Source organism: Trichomycterus rosablanca, chromosome 11 (assembly GCF_030014385.1).
Source record: "Trichomycterus rosablanca isolate fTriRos1 chromosome 11, fTriRos1.hap1, whole genome shotgun sequence".
NCBI classification, from domain to species: domain Eukaryota; kingdom Metazoa; phylum Chordata; class Actinopteri; order Siluriformes; family Trichomycteridae; genus Trichomycterus; species Trichomycterus rosablanca.
The window spans coordinates 37,449,373-37,471,467 of NC_085998.1; the positions used below are offsets into that span (position 1 = coordinate 37,449,373).

General features: G+C 42.0%; 1 protein-coding gene across 1 annotated transcript in view; it reads right to left on the bottom strand.

Annotated features, from left to right (window-relative positions):
• LOC134322954 (protein jagged-1) overlaps positions 1-22,095 on the bottom strand; it is a 72,788-nt gene that overhangs the window by 9,565 nt on the left and 41,128 nt on the right. Inside the window, exons 3-8 of the mRNA XM_063004361.1 lie at positions 12,642-12,699; positions 7,979-8,233; positions 5,281-5,341; positions 5,033-5,163; positions 1,589-1,708; positions 927-1,040 (exon numbers count right to left, since the gene is read on the bottom strand). Coding sequence (XP_062860431.1) covers positions 927-1,040; positions 1,589-1,708; positions 5,033-5,163; positions 5,281-5,341; positions 7,979-8,233; positions 12,642-12,699 — 739 coding nt within the window. The remainder of the gene's footprint in view (positions 1-926; positions 1,041-1,588; positions 1,709-5,032; positions 5,164-5,280; positions 5,342-7,978; positions 8,234-12,641; positions 12,700-22,095) is intronic.

Here is a 22,095-nt window from a genome sequence, read left to right on the forward strand (position 1 = left end):
AGATCATCTAAATTATGCTGCCTAAAACCCTAATAGAATGGTATATCAGCGGGTAACCTGAGTAATTCCAGCTATTAATTGACCATGTCAGTGTTTTTCTCTCTATTCCACTGTAAAAACCACAGCAAACTCGGCTGTATGATCATTCTGGTCCTGTTGGTACCATGTGTTCACATGTTTTCCTGCATTCTGTACTTATTCACCCATCATGTGCATCTATAGTAAACAATTCCTGATTGTTGAATAGATGCAGAATCATTCAACAGATCATTTGGCTTTTGGGGAATAGACATTTTTCTATGCATGTTTGTTTACATTAGAAGATCAGTAGCAGGAGAGAGAAAAAGTACATAGATTAGAAAAGCCTCTAGCTCTGCTTTTTATATATCCAATATGATATAGCTCTTAGGTTTCTATGAATAAATAAACTGTTTGTCGTTGTTTTATCATGTCAGTCCATGACTAGTAATAAAAATTATACTACAGATTTCTCCCTTATAAACGAATTCAGTTTGTACAAGGCTCAAAAGACCAAAGTAAATTCATCTGTAATTGTATTTGGATCAAATAAGGCTTCTGTGATCTGTTTGCTGTACACGTTATTAAATACAGTACAACACATCCACACCAAAATACATTCATAACAGAACATGCATAATTAACCAGACTAAAAATTCCACTCAATGCTTTAAACAACAGGATGAGGACATGACACAGTTCTCTTCCCTTCTGTACGTGTTTAGATGCGTGTGTACATGTTTGTGTTTGTGTAATTATTGCCATTTTCCCATCTACTCTACTCAGTGTTATTTTGGTCGCTCCTGATTGGAATCTCAAGTCGGCCTTGATAACGTCAGCTGCTTCTGATTAGCAGTGATTACAGTACACACAGGTGTGTGTGAATGAGTGTGTGTGTGTGTGTGTACCAGCAGCACAAGTGGGTCCCGTCCAGCCATCCGCACACTCACAACTGAAACCTGTCGGGTCCTCTAAACACGTAGCTCCATTCAGACACGGAGACGAGAGACATGCGTGCTCCACTAAATGAGAGACAGAAATTAAAAATGGGCATTTATTTATTCACTCGTCTGCTGTTTTAACCTGGTCATAATGGGTCAGGAGCATATCCGAGGAATACTTAACACAGGGCAGGAGAGGAGGAAGGAAACAGGAGTACACAGTGGAAACCAAAATGGGGGCACATTTTTATTTGGCTATTTATTCAATAGCCAACTGGTTGTACTGGTTTTAGTCAAATTATGGATTCATGCTTTGGTGTGTGTAATGGGACGGTGTACACATCGCCACAAAGGAAAATAAAACTGAATGCAGGATACTAACATAGAACAACAGTGTGGCTAAAGAGCCATGAAATAAAGAGAGAGATCATGAAAATAACTAAAAACAAAAGAGAACCAAGCCAGAGAGGGTTTGGCACTCTAAATAGACATTAACTGAACCCCCAGACCATATCTATGTGTTTAGCCATAAAACCCAGTCAAAACTACAGCTAATTCAGCAATTTCAATAAGCTTACTTGGTTGGCATTACACTTGGGTTTTTTTTGACAGGAGGATTTTCTACTCACCGATGCCACAGTCACGACCACGGAAACCATCTTGACACACACACTGGTACTCGTTGGGTTCTGTGTTGATGCAAGTGCCACTGTTCTTACATGGCTGATGGGTTCCACAGTAATTTAGATCTAAAAGTGAAAAAGGTAGAGATACAAAACAGAGCCGTCACTATGCAATTAAACCATTATTTCGATACCAATATTGTCTTAAAATCCACAGAACTCTGGCAGCTGTAAAATGTATTCTATTTTTACACATTTCAGTAGCTCAGTGGTTACGAGTAGTGTAGTGTTTCCTACAATCTAATAATGCACTCCAGTTAGAGCACCAATCCATCATGGGTTCTCTGCCACCCATCCCCTCAAAAAACAGCCAATCACATCTGTATGTAGATGCCCGCCCGGCTGATAGCTCAGCTGGGGATTTGAACCCCGGATCCCAGCAGTAGTGGGTTAGCATAATTTTCCGCTGTGCCACTCGACTGTCAACGATAAAGAAACATGAAGGGATAATGTATTTTATATAATGTTACTAAAAATGTAGATCTTTTTTTATTTAGTTTATCAGCATGAATGACTTCAGATGGGTATAATAAAGCAACATCTACTTTTGAAGGATGGGAAAAATAGACCTCTGATAGGTTTAAATACTTGAATACTTAAATATACGTTATTATTATTATTATAAGTAACTTAAATATAATATGAAAAAATATAAAATTAATTAAATATAAAAAGTTTTTAAATGTCACTTTTTATGTACATTTGAACACTATATATATATATTACATTGTGGGTCCCTTAACAGTTTATTATGTTGGTGGGTTTTCAATTTGACATTAATTTTACTTTATTTAAATGTGTTTATGCATGTTTGGGTCGAACGTTTTAACACGTGTGATGAGACGTAAGAGGATATATCATATCATAACAAAGGTGTGAGAATTCTTCAGAGAACTATTTGTCTGATTAAAGTTCCCTCAGTAGCAGCTCTCTACAATACTTGTACACATAACATTCTCTCTTCTCCTTATATAAACTTATAATTAAATTGGGCCCAAAAGAAAACAGATTACGTAACTGTAAGCAAAGCCACAACAAACCATTCTCACGTAGTCAGGTGCCAAAGATGCCTCCTAATTAACAAGCTGGCAGTCTGGAAGTTATGTAAGTGTGTGCCAGTGCCTAACAAAGACTCGGGGGCCCGCTTCATCCCAATATAATTATCATTCATTCAAATATGTTATAACAGAAAGGCATGTTCAGCACATCCAACAACACATTTATAAACACCACATTCATGAGTCAAGTGCTATGAACATATACAAACTTATTAATCGTTTACAAACTGCAAACTAACTGTGACGATCATTGATAAACAGCTTTAAATAAGCAGCAGTTTTTATATATTTAATACACACACAACAATGACAGAGCAAAACAACTGATAGAAATAATAAAAGGAAACAAAATTTCATTGACAAAATCGTATCGTGAACCCAGTATCGTGAATCGCATCGCATCGTTGGTAGAGTGTATCGTTACATCCCTACTATTTGTATAATTTCATGTATTATTTAATTATTTAATTATTTTATCTATTAGCTGCTGTATTTAAGTGATTGTTATTTTAATTACACACCCCAAACACCTTTTCTAATGCCAGATATTGGAGAATAGTTTAAAACTAGGTTAATATTTTGAAACAATAGTATTTTACACAATACAAAAAATATTTCTATCATTTTAACCATTAAGGAATGATGTACGTATATTTGGCATGTGTCTGGTGAGCAGTGTATTCATTATAAGTAATGTAACCCATGGTTCATGTAATTATTGCTTTTAAAATCATTGAATTCTCGTCAAATTAAGGCTGCAACCCTACAGTGAAGGAAGTGTAAAGTATATTTAACCAGTTTTTGGAGATTTTTATTGTGGGTTTGAAGTAGCTGCTTCTAATTCTAATTCCAACTGCCACGCCCTCCTGTCCCTTCCAAAATCCCCCAAACCAACAGGGCACAACATTCTGTATCTGAATTGAATGGTACTGACCATATTTTCTGATATGATCCTTTAATATTATGGACATTAACTAATGAGGACAAATGGATCACGCTTGTGAATATAGGTCACATCTTGCCTAAAAGCCTTTATTCATAAGACGATAACGTCACACAAGTTGGCAACGGAACCATGCAGTGTTGACTTCGTTACTGTAAGGATATTCGTTTCAGGTCAGTTTCGGGTATCAGGTGATAGTGAGAACTCAGATTTTGGTATTATATCAAAACTATTTAAAAAATGGATCAGAAAGTATCTGTGATTAAGGTCTGGCACTTTAATGCTGCAAAAGAATAGACTGGCAATTCTGTTACTCTTTTATAATCTCCGTTCTCAATTCAGCACCATCGGCTCATAAAATGGGCTCCCACACAGAGCCATGAAGCGACAGGAGCATTTTTCATTCTTTGTCTCTAAAGCAGCAGCGGTCTCACATTGTGTTTACCCAAGACTATCGGCTTACAGGCTCTCGAAAAGCCCCACGCGTGGGTTCTGCCCTCACGGTCAGGGATCTGATGACTTAAAAACGCTCTGGTTTTGCTCTACGCTGCGCGGACTGAATGGATCAGACTTTCTGAAAAATGTTTAGAGGAAAAGCTGCACTGTTGTTAAGGGCATTGTAGTGATCTGTCCATTCAAACAAGCTTATCTGATCAGGAAAGCAAAGCTTAGGCACAATGCAAAGATTCATATAACACACACACACACACACGTATCATTATCTAGATAGGGAGACAGTGTATCCTACATGTTGATGAGGATTTAAAAAGCTGTACTGAAATCAAGCTATTTTCAGACAGAGTTTAGAGCCACAAAGATCCATATAAAAATGCTATCCTTTGTTAAATCACTTACTACAAAGTTCCAAACTGCCCCTGGAAGCAACACGAACACAAGAACGGTGCATTGAAGGCTGCACAGAACCTTAAGATCACTATACAAAATGCCATATGAAGGCTGGAGTGGTGTAGAGCACAACATCACTGGATTCTAGAGCAGTGGACGTTCCCTAGAATGATGGACAACTCTGTGTTTGTCGACTACAGCATACATAGACACTTTAGAGGAACATATGCTTTAATATGCTTGTGGTAACAGTTTGGGAAAGGCCTGTGCACAAAGCACGATGTATTAGAACATATTTTGATGGGTTTGGTACAAAGCCCTGACCTCAACCCCACTGAACAGCTTTGGGTTCATCTGGAACGTCAACTGCACACCTGATCATCTCGTCTAACCTCACTGAACAGTGGACTCCACATAGAAAGAACCCTGACTTTCCTGCCAGAAAATCAAACCCAGGCCTGTGAGGCGAACGCACTACTCACTGCACCACGATGCCACCCTATATAACCTTTAGAAACTGCACACGCCCCTCAATCATTTTACCTTTGTCACAGAGCAGGCCGCCCCAGTTGGTGTCACATATACACTGCCAGCGTTCGGTGCATGTGCCATGGTCACAGCCAGGGTAGGTCTCACACTCGTCACACATCTCACCTTGCCAGCCGTATTGGCACCTGCACAGATGAGGGCCGACAGGAAGGAAGAACGTAAATAAAGGCAAACGTAAATACTGATAGAATAAATAATGCGTCATGTTGTAATGGAGGATGGTTTCTCTTGCTTCGACTTACTGGCACTCTCCTGGTAGACTGCAGGACGCATGGGCCAGGTTACATCCCTGCTTACACATTGCTGCAATCAGACACATCATGTTTATTAGAATAATAATAATACTAATAATAAAAAGGGTATGAACTAACATGGACACAGTTGATGTGAGGTAGGATAATTAAACCTGTAATTAGTGGCAATTTTACACAAAGATTTACAAAATGAAACCAATAAAACTCTCACAGTGACCTGATCATCATGATCATCAACATAATCACCATCATTGACAGCAGCAGCCATCAGGATTTTACCAAAACTCTGTTTTAGTGTCAATATTGACTGCTGAAACATTAATACTTCCCATGAATGCAATCAGACCTGTACCAACATGAGTCACAATGAGTCATGATGTATCATTCATGGTTCTGTGCAACGTTGTCCTGTTATTTTGGGGACGTTTGATCAGTTAAGGATGAAATCATGCTGAAAGAGAAAGAGGAATTCCCCAAACTCTTTCCACAATATTAATATACAGGGGTTGGACAAAATAACTGAAACACCTGTCATTTTAGTGTGGGAGGTTTCATGGCTAAATTGGACCAGTCTGGTGGCCAATCTTCATTAATTGCACATTGCACCAGTAAGAGCAGAGTGTGAAGGTTCAATTAGCAGGGTAAGAGCACAGTTTTGCTCAAAATATTGCAATGCACACAACATTATGGGTGACATACCAGAGTTCAAAAGAGGACAAATTGTTGGTGCACGTCTTGCTGGCGCATCTGTGACCAAGACAGCAAGTCTTTGTGATGCATCAAGAGCCACGGTATCCAGGGTAATGTCAGCATACCACCAAGAAGGACAAACCACATCCGACAGGATTAACTGTGGACGCAAGAGGAAGCTGTCTGAAAGGGATGTTCGGGTGCTAACCCGGATTGTATCCAAAAAACATAAAACCACGGCTGCCCAAATCACGGCAGAATTAAATGTGCACCTCAACTCTCCTGTTTCCACCAGAACTGTCCGTCGGGAGCTCCACAGGGTCGATATACACGACCGGGCTGCTATAGCCAAACCTTTGGTCACTCGTGCCAATGCCAAACGTCGGTTTCAATGGTGCAAGGAGCGCAAATCTTGGGCTGTGGACAATGTGAAACATGTATTGTTCTCTGATGAGTCCACCTTTACTGTTTTCCCCACATCCGGGAGAGTTACGGTGTGGAGAAGCCCCAAAGAAGCGTACCACCCAGACTGTTGCATGCCCAGAGTGAAGCATGGGGGTGGATCAGTGATGGTTTGGGCTGCCATATCATGGCATTCCCTTGGCCCAATACTTGTGCTAGATGGGCGCGTCACTGCCAAGGACTACCGAACCATTCTGGAGGACCATGTGCATCCAATGGCGGTGCCGTGTATCAGGATGACAATGCACCAATACACACAGCAAGACTGGTGAAAGATTGGTTTGATGAACATGAAAGTGGAGTTGAACATCTCCCATGGCCTGCACAGTCACCAGATCTAAATATTATTGAGCCACTTTGGGGTGTTTTGGAGAAGCGAGTCAGGAAACGTTTTCCTCCACCAGCATCACGTAGTGACCTGGCCACTATCCTGCAAGAAGAATGGCTTAAAATCCCTCTGACCACTGTGCAGGACTTGTATATGTCATTTCCAAGACGAATTGACGCTGTATTGGCCGCAAAAGGAGGCCCTACACCATACTTATAAATTATTGTGGTCTAAAACCAGGTGTTTCAGTTATTTTGTCCAACCCCTGTAAGTATATTATTTACCTTATATCATTTTATACAACTGTTAATAATAAATGTAGCAGAAACGATTACATTCAGTCATTAGGAGGGGTGTCCACATACTTTTGGCCATATAGTGTATAATAAAGCATTGGATTAAATTACATTAATTTGGGGTGTGACCATTGCTTGCGTGTCATTACTTTAAAAATGTACACGCCATGTTGGACCTGTTGGATCCAGGGTTCGAATCCCCAGCGGAGCATTCGGCCGGTCAGGCATCTACATACAGGCATGATTGACTATGTCTATGAGGGAACAGGGATGACTGATGCCCCTGCATGGATTGGCATTCAGTCTGGTATATGTTAATGATACTGGACTAGTAATCAGAAGGTCGCTGGTTGAAACCCCACCACTGCCAGGTTGCTGCTGTTCGGCCCTTAAGCAAGGCCCTTAACCCTTAATTGCTTAGACTGTATACTGTCACAGTACTGTAAGTCGCTTTGGATAAAGGCGTCCGATACACAATATGGACAAAAGTATTGGGACAAGTTTCAGTCACAAAGGTGCAATCAGGTGTAATAAATTATTGTTATATGAAGGAAAATACATGCTTCCAACTTTACAGCAACAGTTTAGGGAAGGCCCTTTCCTGTTTCAGCAACACAGGCACAAAGCAAGCTTTATAAAGACATGGAGAATAGCTTGATTTAAAGAAACAGCTCTGAAATTAATTGGAACGTCAACTGAGGCTTTCTTGACACACATCAGTGCCTAGCCATTTAAATGCTCTTTTGACTAAACGGGCACAAATTCCCACTAAGACTACGTCTTATGAGAAGCCTTCTGTTAAAGCTGAAAAGATTACTATGTTTTAGTACCATTTGTTTCTGAAATGGTTAGGTGTCCAAATACTTTTGGCCGTACAGTATAATGAGAGATAATAAGAAGATCAGCTCACCTTGTGTGCACTCTGGTCCCGTCCAGCCATCCTTGCAGACTTTGCTGCCGGCCACATCGCAGTCGAAATGGCCGAAGAAATCATCGCGTGCACGACAGAACTTGTTGCACTGCGGCCCGAAGTAGTTGGTGTCACACATGAAGCGCAGGCGGTACTCCAGGCTGAAGTGGCGGCTGTGGTGCCGGTGCGATTGCCACTGCTCCCCCGGGTTCAGCATGGACGACAACAGGACACGTTCTATCAAACCCTCATGACCTACAGGGAGCAACAGAAAAGCCAACCGCTATCAGCACTGAGCGACAATAATGCGACAAATGTTCTCATCCACCAACAGGTGGTAGATGTGGATAATGTTAAGATACTGGACTATTTATCGGAAAGGTTGGAGTTCCAAGGCCCAACACATCCATGCTGCCAATGCTGGGCCCTTGAGCAAGGTCCTAACCCACGCCAAACTTCGGACACGTCGGCTCTACATTATGAAGAGCTGACCCAGTTGTACAAAACACTGTGTAGGTGTGTGAACGTGTATGTGTGTGTGTGTGTGTGTGTGAGCGTGGATACAGAAGCTGAGAAAGCAAAAACACAGAAGTGTGAGAGAATAGAAAAAGAAAGAAGCTTGCTGTGCAGATGAGATCACCAGTGTGGAAACGTCAAGAAATTATAACAGGATCAAGGTGTGCAAACACTGATACGTTATCCCATCAAACCACCCTCACAGAGCGTATTAACATTAACTACACACATGCTAATATGCTCGCATGATGCGTCAGTACACACACACACACACACACACACTCTCACACTCTCTCACAGCTGGCTTTCTCATCACTACTGCAAACTCATGGAGTGCCGCCGATTTATCCTGTGTTAGCTTAACGGCTGTAATTAGCACTGGGGTCAGTTTGAGTGCCGCTCCTGCGAGGCCAGTGAGAAGAAGGTGGCCACACGCCGACTTCTAATGGATTCGGGCATTTTTACTCTCCCAGTTATGACTGCAGGAAGACGGCACTTAGAGAAAGTAACTGCTAATGCTAACCGAAGCTGGTGAGACAGGAAACATCGTACGTATAGGAACAATGAAAACGTGACACGGTCAGTACATAAACTCCAGCTGAAAAGTGGCTGGGATCAATAAGAGGACAAAACATTCCCAAAAGCACACCATAAATCACTCCAAGAAATGCTAGCTAAGGCTTTTGAAAAGTCCCTAACAGTCCCTTGACTTTAACATCAGTTGTAGCCATGACTAGTAATCGGAAGGTCGCTGGTTCAAGCCCCACCACTGCCCATCAGGCCCTCAATTGCTCAGACTTGGTTTAAGGCATCTGCTAAATGCCAAAAGTGTAAATGTAAACATCGCTATAAATGTTGCACCTTAATGATGCTGTGCATTCAGTATAACTAAAGAATATACACCGATCAGCCATAACATTAAAACCACCTCACTGTCCATTTTATCGGCTTCACTTACCATATAGAAGCACTTTGTAGTTCTACAATTACTGACTGTAGTCCATCTGTTACTCTGCATGCTTTGTTAGCCCCCTTTCATGCTGTTCTTCAATGGTCAGGACCCCCACAGGACCACCACAGAGCAGGTATTATTTAGGTGGTGGATCATTCTCAGCACTGCGGTGACACTGACATGGTGGTGGTGTGTTAGTGTGTGTTGTGCTGGTATGAGAGGATCAGACACAGCAATGCTGCTGGAGTTTTTAAACACCTCACTGTCCCTGCTGGACTGAGAATAGTCCACCAACCCAAAATATCCAGCCAACAGCGCCCCGTGGGCAGCGTCCTGTGACCACTGATGAAGGTCTAGAAGATGACCGACTCAAACAGCAGCAATAGATGAGCGATCGTCTCTGACTTTACATCTACAAGGTGGACCAACTAGGTAGGAGTGTCAAATAGAGTGGACAGTGAGTGGACACGGTATTTAAAAACTCCAGCAGCGCTGCTGTGTCTGATCCACTCATACCAGCACAACACACACTAACACACCACCACCATGTCAGTGTCACTGCAGTGCTGAGAATCATCCACCACCTAAATAATACCTGCTCTGTGGGGGTCCTGACCATTGAAGAACTGCATGAAAGCAGGTTAAAAAAGTATGCAGAGAGACAGATGGACTACAGTCAGTAATTGTAGAACTACAAAGTGCTTCTATATGGTAAGTGGAGCTGATAAAATGGACAGTGAGTGTAGAAACACGGAGGTGGTTTTAATGTTATGGCTGATCAGTGTATAAGAAGACACCCGGCTTCAAATCTCAGCACTGCTATTGATCGGCCAGGCGTCCACACCGACATGATTGTCCTGCGAGCCTTGCGTTCATTGTTTCCAAGTGACAACAGACTTACCATGGAAAAAGGATAAATAAGTAAGAAGAATATGCCAAAAAAAAAGCGTCTGCTAAGTGCCGAAATGCAGAGGTTGTGTTTACTTTTATTACTTCAAAAATCAACAGAATATGTCATTTGGCCGTGCGTGCCGACAAATCTAAATGCAGGAATTACAAATAAAAGCCCTGTATTGTTCAGATGCACAGCTTTCAGACAAAACGGACATTTTTTGTCCTTGATCTGTGTCTGAGAGGAAGAAAAGTGTCCATTATCGGTCTGATTTTATTTTGCCGTTGACATTGAGGCATGACCCACTTTAACCCACCGCTGAGGGGATCGAACCCCTCAGCACACATCATTGCAGATTACAAGGGCTGAATTTTAACCCACTCTGTGTGAGGCGCAGTGACTGTGCAGAGCAGTTCAGTACGTGTATAGCAGTGTGTTAGTGTGTTCATTAACACACCTTTCCTCTGAACTGCACACCCACATTTCTGAAAGAACAGTGTGTAGAACTCAGAGTCTTGTAATCCATGTCTGATTGTGGTAGCATGAATCTATAATGCTAAACTAACTCGATTTGTCTTCATGTCTTTGTAACTAATCCTCACACGCTGAGCCGCAGCCCGGTCCTACCTAACAGGACACGGCAATGCAATAAAGCAGACTAATGCAGACTCCCTTCGACTGAAGGACAGTGGGAACGAGGGATTAGGAAATAGGACATTGGTTACATTCCTGACAGGACAGGTAGTTACTGGATGCACAAGATTCATCAGTTCAAGTTATTAATATTAATTTTTTTTATCCAAAGCGACTTACAGTACTGTGACAGTATATTATCTGAGCAATTGTGGGTTAAGGGCCTTGCTCAAGGGCCCAACAGTGGCAACCTGGCAGTGGTCGGGCTTGAACCAGCAACCTTTTGGTTACTAGTCCAGTACCTTAACCACTAGGCTACAACTGCCATTAACACAGACACGGGGAGAACATGCAAACTACACACAGAAAGGACCTGGGCCGCCCCACCTGGTAATCAAACCCAGGACCTTCTTGCTGTGAGGCGACAGCGCTACCCACTGTGTGTGTGTGTGTGTGTGTGTGTGTGTGTGTGTGTGTGTGTGTGTGAATTTGTGTTTAAACTGTGTGACGATCAAGGAAAGTAGAAAAAAATTATAAACATATATTTATATTTCCTAATATAATTTAGGAAGAATTTAGGTCTTAATCTGGACAATCAGAATATGGTCTGATTCACTGGGCAAAAGGTAGGAAACGCCCCAAACAGGTCACCAGTCCATCACAGGGCAAACACACTTACACAGGTCAGTTTTAGTATCTCCAATTCACCTGACAGGAGGTCTTTGGACTGTGGGAGGAAACCCACACAGAAAGAACACCTGGGAATCGAACCCAGGACCTTCTTGCTGTAAGGCATTATCAAAGCACCTATTTGCACATTCCTGGAACAAATGGTCAAATTTCACTATTAATCTTAAAATCGATGTTTTAGCTGTTCTGAAAAACCTTCACGCTTGTGTGTGTGTGTGTGTGTCCCACAGTTTGGTTCCCATCCTGTCATTTTCTCTTATCAGCAGCCATTCCACAAAAGAGAGAGTATGAAATAAGGGAGTCGGTGGCCAAGGGGGAAAAAATAAATGAATGGGAGGAATGTGTGTGCACCAGTTTGTGTCTGCATATTTGGGTAATGGCCTCTTGCTTTATTTATAATGATGAATGACCAAAGCTGGGCATTCGTGTTCTGTGGTATGCGTGTGACTGCATGATTTGTATATTAATAATAAATCCAGGCATGTTTTCTTAAAAATGAGTGTTTTGTGGGAATGTTCTTGTTTTTACCTTAATTATATGGAGAGAAAAACAGATCTTGGAGAGCGACCTTCATCTGCTGCTTCACTCCTTTATCTCATTTTATCTTCATGCTCTTCATTTTTGTTTATTTGCCCCTAATTTCTTTATTTATTTTTTCTTCTTATTTAGGTTTTCCCTCCTAAATCCACGTGTAATCACATTTTACAGTGTATAAACCACAAGAGGTCTGAATAATTTTGCTTTCTTCCCACTACTACTGGGATTCCAAGTGATGCTTTTGGCAGGGTGCCTACATACAGACACGATTTGCAAGGTCTGCGGACATATGGATGGATTGGTGTCCTGCATAGTGATTCTACTGGGAAACCAGACCCACTGTAACCCTGACCAGGATAAATCGGTCGTAAAACATAAAAATAAATAAATGAATGAATCATTTAGTCTCTAAATCACACACAAACACTCAAATTTGATCTTACCTGGATCTGAAGTTTCGTTATCATGGTCAAAGACCTCAATCACTAAGGAAAAGGATTTCTGAACAGAAAAAAGAGACAAAGACACATTAATTGATTTATAATATGGCATAATATACACACACAAACACATAACAAACACATCTGTATCACATCTGTACTACTTTAATGTATTAGTGGTTATACAGTAGAGAGAGCACCTTCTCAAATCAGAATAGCACACAGATATTTACTAATGCTAACCGCAAGCAATGATTCTTTTATTTACTCATTGTCTGCTTTACCACCACTTTACCCGATTCAGGGTTGTGGTGGGTACAATTCACTGGGCAAAAACTAAGAAATACCCCAAACTCCACATAGAAAGGACCCAGACTGCTCCACCTGGGAATCGAACCCAGGACCTTCTTGCTGTTCAAGTGCTATTCACAATATGTACATCTAAGTAGCTGCTTAGTTGAATATATTATGATCAATTATACTCATCAGGCTTAACATTATGACCACCGTCTTAATATTGTGTTGGTCCCCCTTTTGCTGCCAAAACAGCCCTGAAACTGTGATGCTCTGTGTATTGTGACACCTTTCTATCAGAACCAGCATTCACTTTTTTTGGCAGTTTGAGCTACAGTAGCTCGTCTGTTGGATTCGCTCCCCACGTGCATCAGTGAGCCTTGGCCGCCCATGACCCTGTCGCCGGTTTACCACTGTTCCTTTCTTGGACCACATTTGATAGATACTGACCCCTGCAGACCGGGTACACCCCACAAGAGCTGCAGTTTTGGAGATGCTCTGACCCAGTCGTCTAGCCATCACAATTTGTCCCTCGTCAAACTCTCTCAGATCCTCACGCTCATCCATTTTTCCTGTTTCGAACATCAACTTTGAGGATAAAATGTTCACTTGCTGCCTAATATATCCCCCCCACTAACAGGTGCCGTGATGAAGAGATAATCAGTGTTATTTACTTCACCTGTCAGTGCTCATGATGTTATGCCTGGTCGGTGTATGTTATGATACATATTACCACCAATGTCTCCTTTTTTTGCGGGTACAAAAGCATTAATTTTCTCTGAAAGACTTTCCACAGGATTTTGGAATGTGTCTGTGGGACTGATGAACGAAGGTCCGACTTACAATTTATCTTAAAGGTGTTTGAAGCGGTTAAGAGCCCTACAAAATGTGCATGATGTTATGCATAGTAATAATAATAGTAATAATAATAATAATAATAATAAGTTGTATTTATATAGCACCTTTCTTATACCCAAGGTCTTTTCACATAAGCTTAACAAAAAACACCTAGAGCCGAGGAGAAGAGTTTGTGGTAATTCGTTCAATAGCTTTGGTGCCATAACGCTGTACTGACCAACAGTAACTAATCTAAATTATGGAACAGACAAGAGACCAATATCTGAGGACCTAAGAGAACGTGCAGGAGTATAGGGGTGTAAAAGTTATGATAAGTAGACTGGGGAAAGATCATTGAGGGATTTGTATGTTAGCCGTAGAGCTTTAAATTTAATATAAAGTGGGACAGTAGCCAGTGTAGTTAATAATGAACTTGGGTGATATGAGCTGATTTTTTAGAGCATGAAAGAACTCGAGCAGCAGAATTTTCAACATATTGAAGAGACTGTTTAATTTTGGGAACTTTGTTCGAAAGGAAATTGTTGGTTGACTAAAACGACGTGAGACCACAGTGTTAACTGTTGCCTCGATAAGCTTGTGGTCAGAAACACCAACAAGAGATCCGGTTACAGCGGTAACAGACAGACCAGAGGAGCAGATTAAATTCAGTGTGTGGCCATGTGTATGAGCAGGAAAATCAACAGGTTGTGACAAGATAAAATAAATCAGCAATGATTCAGACTCGGATGCTAGTGAGCATCTCAGAGCACAGTCAGGGCTGGATATGCAGAACTGGTCAGGGTGAGTATCTCACAGAGCTCAGAAGTGGTAAGTGCATATAGAAGCACTTTGAAGTTCTACAATTACTGACTGTAGTCCATCTGTTTCTCTACATACTTTTTAGCCTACTTTCACCCTGTTCTTCAATGGTCAGGACCCCCACAGGACCACCACAGAGCAGGTATTATTTAGGTGGTGGATGATTCTCAGCACTGCATTGACACTGACATGGTGGTGGTGTGTTAGTGTGTGTTGTGCTGGTATGAGTGGATCAGACACAGCAGCCTGCTAGAGTTTTTAAATACCGTGTCCACTCACTGTCCACTCTATTAGACTCTCCTACCTAGTTGGTCCACCTTGTAGATGTAAAGTCAGAGACGATCGCTCATCTATTGCTGCTGTTTGAGTTGCTCATCTTCTAGACCTTCATCAGTGGACACAGGACGCTGCCCACGGGGCGCTGTTGGCCGGATATTTTTGGTTGGTGGACTATTCTCAGTCCAGCAGTGACAGTGAGGTGTTTAAAAACTCCAGCAGCGCTGCTGTGTCTGATCCACTCATACCAGCACAACACACACTAACACACCACCACCATGTCAGTGTCACTGCAGTGCTGAGAATGATCCACCGCCTAAATAATACCTGCTCTGTGGTGACTCTGTGGTGGTCCTGTGGGGGTCCTGACCATTGAAGATCAGGGTAAAAGCAGGCTAAAAAAGTATGTTATAGAAATAGATGGATGATAAAATGGACAGTGAGTGTAGAAACAAGGAGGTGGTCATAATGTTACAATACAAGCAAGGGATAAAAGCTTGTACCAGCTTTCCAGTGGTGGGACTTGAACCCACCAGAATGTATTTAATAATCCAGTATCTTAACTGCTGAGCTATCCACTTTCCAAATTTACATTAAACAGTCCTGTTATTTAATTCTTATTACCCCTAAATGGGAAAATTGATTTTTCCATGAACACATGCACGATTGGAGAAACCTGTAGCAACCTCCAGACACTAAACTAATGCACAACAGCCTAAAATCTGGCTTTGGTTTAAACCCTAATCAAAATTTAACGAGGCGTAATCTGGCATGCTGTGCCAGCATCTGTTATTTTCATTCGGAGGGAATTCTCAGCCGTGTAGAACAAGCAGCATGCCACTGAAAAAAAAAAAAACCCAGCACAAACAGCTTTGATTTTATGGAAGACAGATATAGAGAGAGTGTGAGAGAGAATACAAATGAATTATTCAAACCCCCACTTCCCTTTTCCAGAGAAGTACGAAAGCCTGCATCTGCCATGCAAATAAGCCAGCCGTGGCATTCTAACTGGCAGAATAGATGTACACTCACGCCGCCTCTCAAGTGCCCGGCGCGGATGACAGGGCGGATGACAGAGTGATGAGAGGGTAAAAGAGCAGACTGGAGTGCAGATCACAGATGAGATGCTAAATGACCGATTAGTAAATGCATGAAGAAGATGAAGAACCAGAATCCTTCTGGCATTTTCACAGGGCACAATGTCCAGTAATACAGTAATAAAGCTTACCAGCTAACCACACACACACACACACACACACACACACACACATTCCAACATTACTTCCACCAACTGAGACTTCGTGAGAACAAAACATTTAAAGCATTATTTACAAATGTATTAATTTTCCCCAACAGCAGTATCCTAGTCAGGGTCTCAGTGTGTGTGTGTGTGTGTGTGTGGGTGGGTGGGATGGAGTGACTATTCATTTTCTAGTTAGCGATATACACTGTACACTACTGAGCCAAAACAAGGGCCACCCACAAACACGGGCATGCCAGTGCCCATTTCACGCATGTAACAGTCAGACATACACCGAAAACCACCTCCTTGTTTCTACACACACTGTCCATTTTATCAGCTCCACTTACCATATAGAAGCACTTTGTAGTTCTACAATTACTGACTGTAGTCCCTCTGTTTCTCTGCATGCTTTGTTAGGACTTTCCCTGGACCCCCACAGAGCAGGTATTATTTAGGTGGTGGATCATTCTCAGCACTGCAGTGACACTGACATGGTGTGTTAGTGTGGGTTGTGCTGGTATGAGTGGATCAGTGTCACTGTCACTGCTGGACTGAGAATAGTCCACCAACCAAAAATATCCAGCCAACAGCGCCCCGTGGGCAGCGTCCTGTGACCACTGATGAAGGTCTAGAAGATGACCGACTCAAACAGCAGCAACAGATGAGCGATCGTCTCTGACTTTACATCTACAAGGTGGACCGACTAGGTAGGAGTGTCTAATAGAGTGGACAGTGAGTGGACACGGTGTTAAAAAACTCCAGCAGCGCTGCTGTGTCTGATCCACTCATACCAGCACAACACACACTAACACACCACCACCATGTCAGTGTCACTGCAGTGCTGAGAATGATCCACCACCTAAATAATACCTGCTCTGTGGTGGTCCTGTGGGGATAAGCATGCCGAGAAACAGATGGACAACAGTCAGTAATTGTAGAACTACAAAGTGCTTCTATATGGTAAGTGGAGCTGATAAAATGGACAGTGAGTGTAGAAACAAGGAGGTGGTTATAATGTTATGGCTCCAGTAGAGGCACCAGTACTACTACCACCAAACAATCATCCACCATTGTGCAGAGCTTTTCTGCAGCAGCAAGGAAACGCAGCTGACCTCCCTTTTTTTAGGCCTGGCTAATTAAGTCTGTTGAATTTCTGGTTAGGTCGACAGCACCAGTGACCACAGCGACACACAAGCGCCCCAGAAATGTGCAACACTGGATATATAATAGTAAAAAAGGGGCTAAATTTTAAAACACTGTGCTTGGATGCTGCAGCATTTGCATCTCTTAGTGGCAGATTGTAATTAGAATAAGTGGCGTAGGCAGAGAAACACTAACAGGGGAATTACAAATGACTAGAATGAGAGAAACGGGGAAGGGGGGGGGGGGTGGGGGTTATGCCAAAAAATGCAAACACACACACACACACACGTTCACACACACATTCTCATTACGAATCCTCTGGAATAAATTCAATGCCGAGTATCCACAGACAGTTTTGGCTCCATCGCTCACTACTATATTTTACACTGCCAACACACACACACACACACACACACACACACACAGACAGGAGCACTTGGATGGAGGAGCTGAACTATGGATATGAATGCGATAGAATCATATTACATGCCAAATACTACGGTGAATTAAGCAAGACACAAATTACAAATAACAGCTCAACCACACACACACACACACACACACACACACACTGTTTTCTTTTACAATCAAACTGTAACTTGTTTATGGAAAAAATATATAGTTTAGATACATACATACCATAAATTATATTATACATTAATTGGAAATACACACCGATCAGCCATAACATTAAAACCACCTCCTTGTTTCTACACTCACTGTCCATTTTATCAGCTCCACTTTCCATATAGATGCACTTTGTAGTTCTACAATTACTGACTGTAGTCCATCTGTTTCTTTACATACCTTTTTAACCTGCTTTCATGCTGTTCTTCAATGGTCAGGACCCCCACAGGACCACCACAGAGCAGGTATTATTTAGGTGGTGGATCATTCTCGGCACTGCAGTGACACTGACATGGTGGTGGTGTGTTAGTGTGTGTTGTGCTGGTATGAGTGGATCAGACACAGCAGCGCTGCTGGAGTTTTTAAACACCGTGTCCACTCACTGTCCACTCTATTAGACACTCGTACCTAGTCGGTCCACCTTGTAGATGTAAAGTCAGAGACGATCGCTCATCTATTGCTGCTGTTTGAGTCGCTCATCTTCTAGACCTTCATCAGCGGTCACAGGACGCTGCCCATGGGGCGCTGTTGGCTGGATATTTTTGGTTGGTGGACTATTCTCAGTCCAGGTGTTTAAAAACTCCAGCAGCACTGCTGTGTCTGATCCACTCATACCAGCACAACACACACTAACACACCACCACCATGTCAGTGTCACTGCAGTGCTGAGAATGATCCACCACCTAAATAATACCTGCTCTGTGGTGGTCCTGTGGGGGTCCTGACCATTGAAGAACAGAGTGAAAGAAGGGTAAAAAATCATGTAGAGAAACTGATGGACTACAGTCAGTAATTGTGAAACTACAAAGTGCTTCTATATGGTAAGTGGAGCTGATAAAATGGACAGTGAGTGTAGAAACAAGGAGGTGGTTTTAATGTTATGGCTGATCGGTGTATATATTTAAAATGTACATCAAAAAAGAGAAAAAACAGGAGGAAGCATTTTAACAGTTTGCAAAATAATAACAAGTGCACTTAAATCATAATAATAGTTTCAGGAATCAGGCACAGAGAACCAATTTTCCAATAATACGAGATTTTGCATTGCACTACAGATGTAATAATGTGGGCATGAAACAACATGTTTGCCTATTTAACCACCAACAGTAGACGGGATCATTCTGCACAAAAGTCAACAAATTTATTGAAAATCACAAAGGAGCGCAGCAGACACGACCCTGAGACACAATAAAACGGGTGTGTGGGGGTATAAGAAGCAGGCCAGTGTGTATAGAAGAGGATCCTGGTCTTTTCGGCTGTGGTTAAACTCAGGGACATCCTGACGGAAGTGATGAGGAAGTGAAAAGAAAAAACCCCACATTTATACACTGTATACACGTTACTGTACCGTACACAGAGTTACATCAGTCATGGCTCATCTCCAGATCTTTATCTTCCACCTTTCCGGTTCTCTGTTTTCAGTCTGTGTGATGCCAACTCAGCATACACAAGCAGACGATCCACCACGGCCAAAAAAGGTGTGTAGGACCATCGCTTACACACTTTTTCCCACACTCATGCGGAGGGTGATTGTACGATTTGACTCTCACGTCATGGGTGAAATGCATTAAGCTGCAAAATTAAATCCACATCCTGGCATTGCTCACTGTGCCGCTGTAGAGCAATACAGTCAAATATAATTCCACTTCCATTCCACGCTAAATACACAAGCTGGATGGCACACAGCAAGAAGGTCCTGAGTTTGATTCCCAAGTGGAGCAGTCCGTGCCCCTACTGTGTGGAGTTTGCATGTTCTCCCCATGTCCCCATACTAACTTGCCTCGAGTGTGAATGTGTGTAAGTGTGTGTTTGCCCTGTGATGGACTGGTGACCTGTCCAGGGTGTTTTTAACCATTTGCCCAGTAAATCAGACCCACTGCACCCCTGAATAGGATAAATTGGTGGTAAAACAGACAATGAATGGATTAATAAATACATTTATGTCCAGATTAAGACCTTAATTCTTCCTAAATTATATATATCCTTTCTGTGTGGAGTTTGCATGTTTCCCCCGTGTCTGCTTGGGTTTCCTCCGGGGGCTCCGGTTTCCTCCCACAGTCCAAAGACGTACAAGTGAGGTGAACTGGAGATACAAAAGTGTCCATGACTGTGTTTGATATTAAAAACTAGAAGTGATGAATCTTGTGTAAGCAGTAACTACCGTTCCTGTCATTAATGTAACCAAAGTGTTTAAAACATGATGTTAAAATCCAAATAAATAAATAAATACACGAGTTTTAAGTGAAAATTATCTTGTTAATGTGAGTAAAGTTGAAGATGTGCACACACAATTCATTACATTAGAATTAGAACTTATTTATACTGAAATGTTTAGTGGTCAGTTAAATGAACCCTGATTTCCATTTGTGTCGATGTTAAATACTACACTACAATACCACAAAACACATTAATAAACACGGTATCTGTGTAAATGCAGGTGCGGAGCCTAGCAAACGACCTAGAGAAGCTCGGCATGTTCTAACATCCATTAAACCAGGGACATTCCACACTGATTTACTCCACACTACTCGCGTACGATTGAAAATGCATGATTTCAAATCCATTTTGATTCTCTATTTAAATGGAAAACATGGATTTGGATGTAGAAAAAAAAACATTAGCTTGCAATTCTTATAAAATAAGACTGACTTCTATTCAGCATGTGTGGCTTGAACCAGGGACGTTGTAGCCTAGTGGTTAAGGTACTGGACTAGTAATCAGTAGGTCACTGGTTCAAGCCACACCACTGCCAGGTTGCTGCTGTTGGGCCCTTGAGCAAGGCCCTTAACCCTCAATTTCTTAGACTGTATCCTATCACACTACTGTAAGTCGCTTTGGATAAAGGCGTCCGCTAAATGCCGAAAATGTAAATGTACAGTATTACCAGGTTAAGGAATTTAATGCTTCATTCTTGTACTGCAGCCTCTAATCACAAAGCAATATCAAACTCGCTTGGCTGTGGACAGTGTCCACATGTTCCAGCAGATTCTAATTAATAGCAAACCTACATGTGATGTTTTTCCTCGTCTTAACAAAGTGCAGTCAAACTAACCCTATTTACAAGGAGTCTTCAGCTGACGTCACAAAGGTAAATGGTGTTTTACTTACAGTCTTCTGAACGTCCACAAGTTGAAGAGTAGAATTTAGATGGTCCAAGAGGTGTTGTGTTTGGACCCTGAAATCATTGCTAACGTTGTTGAATTTCTTATGATAATTTGTTGTTTATTAGGATTTTAACGTCATATTTTACACTTTGGTTACATTCATGACAGGAAACGGTAGTTACTCATTACACAAGGTTATATTGAACACAGTCATGGACAATTTTGTATCTCCAATTTACCTCACTTGCATGTTTTTGGACTGTGGGAGGAAACCGGAGCACCCGGAGTAAACCCACGCAGACACGGGGTGAACATGCGAACTCCACACAGAAAGGACCCGGACCGCCCCACCTGGGGATCGAACCCAGGACCTTCTTATTGTGAGGTGACAGTGCTACCCACGTAAGCACCGTGCCGCCCTGTTATGATAGTGTTGTGATCTTAAACGCAGAGATTTGGTTTAAAATCAATAGAAAAGCCAGAGCTTACAGGGCACTGAGTCCACTCACAAAGATTATGACACTCCCCCGGACCCCCTTCTCAGCTGTTCCAAGTTCCCAGCCAAAGAAAAATCCTAAAACCGCCACTTTACTTGCCCAGCATGATGGTTTCTATTGTTTATGCATCTTATTGTTGTGTGGACAAGGCCTAACAGAGCTGGTGACGAATTATGCTTTGTAAAAATAAATAAAACATATCAATTAGGAGTAGTGTTAGTCTCAGTTATAGCTTTTATTGCTAATGAATGGTCCTGGTCCTGGATGTCCAACTGGACACAAAGCAGGAATACATGAGGGCGAATAAGGGGGCACAAATCCAATGTACAGCAACACAATCACTTTCTCATTTTAACTGATGGTAACACTAGCCTAGAAATTGACAGAATTCTGGCGAAACCACACCCAGGAGACTCACTCGGCAAAAGTAGCCCCTGCTTTTTGGTTGGGTGGGATGACATTACCCTTTCTGACTGCCAATTTTGGGCATGTGTTGGGTAGTTAATGTTTTTCTTCATGCATTCTGATCTTTATGATGACATTCAATAAGCTACAGCTCATAAAGCAGCGGGTTTAGATAGGGCATGTTTTTCACATGTCTGTGTGGGTTTTCTTGG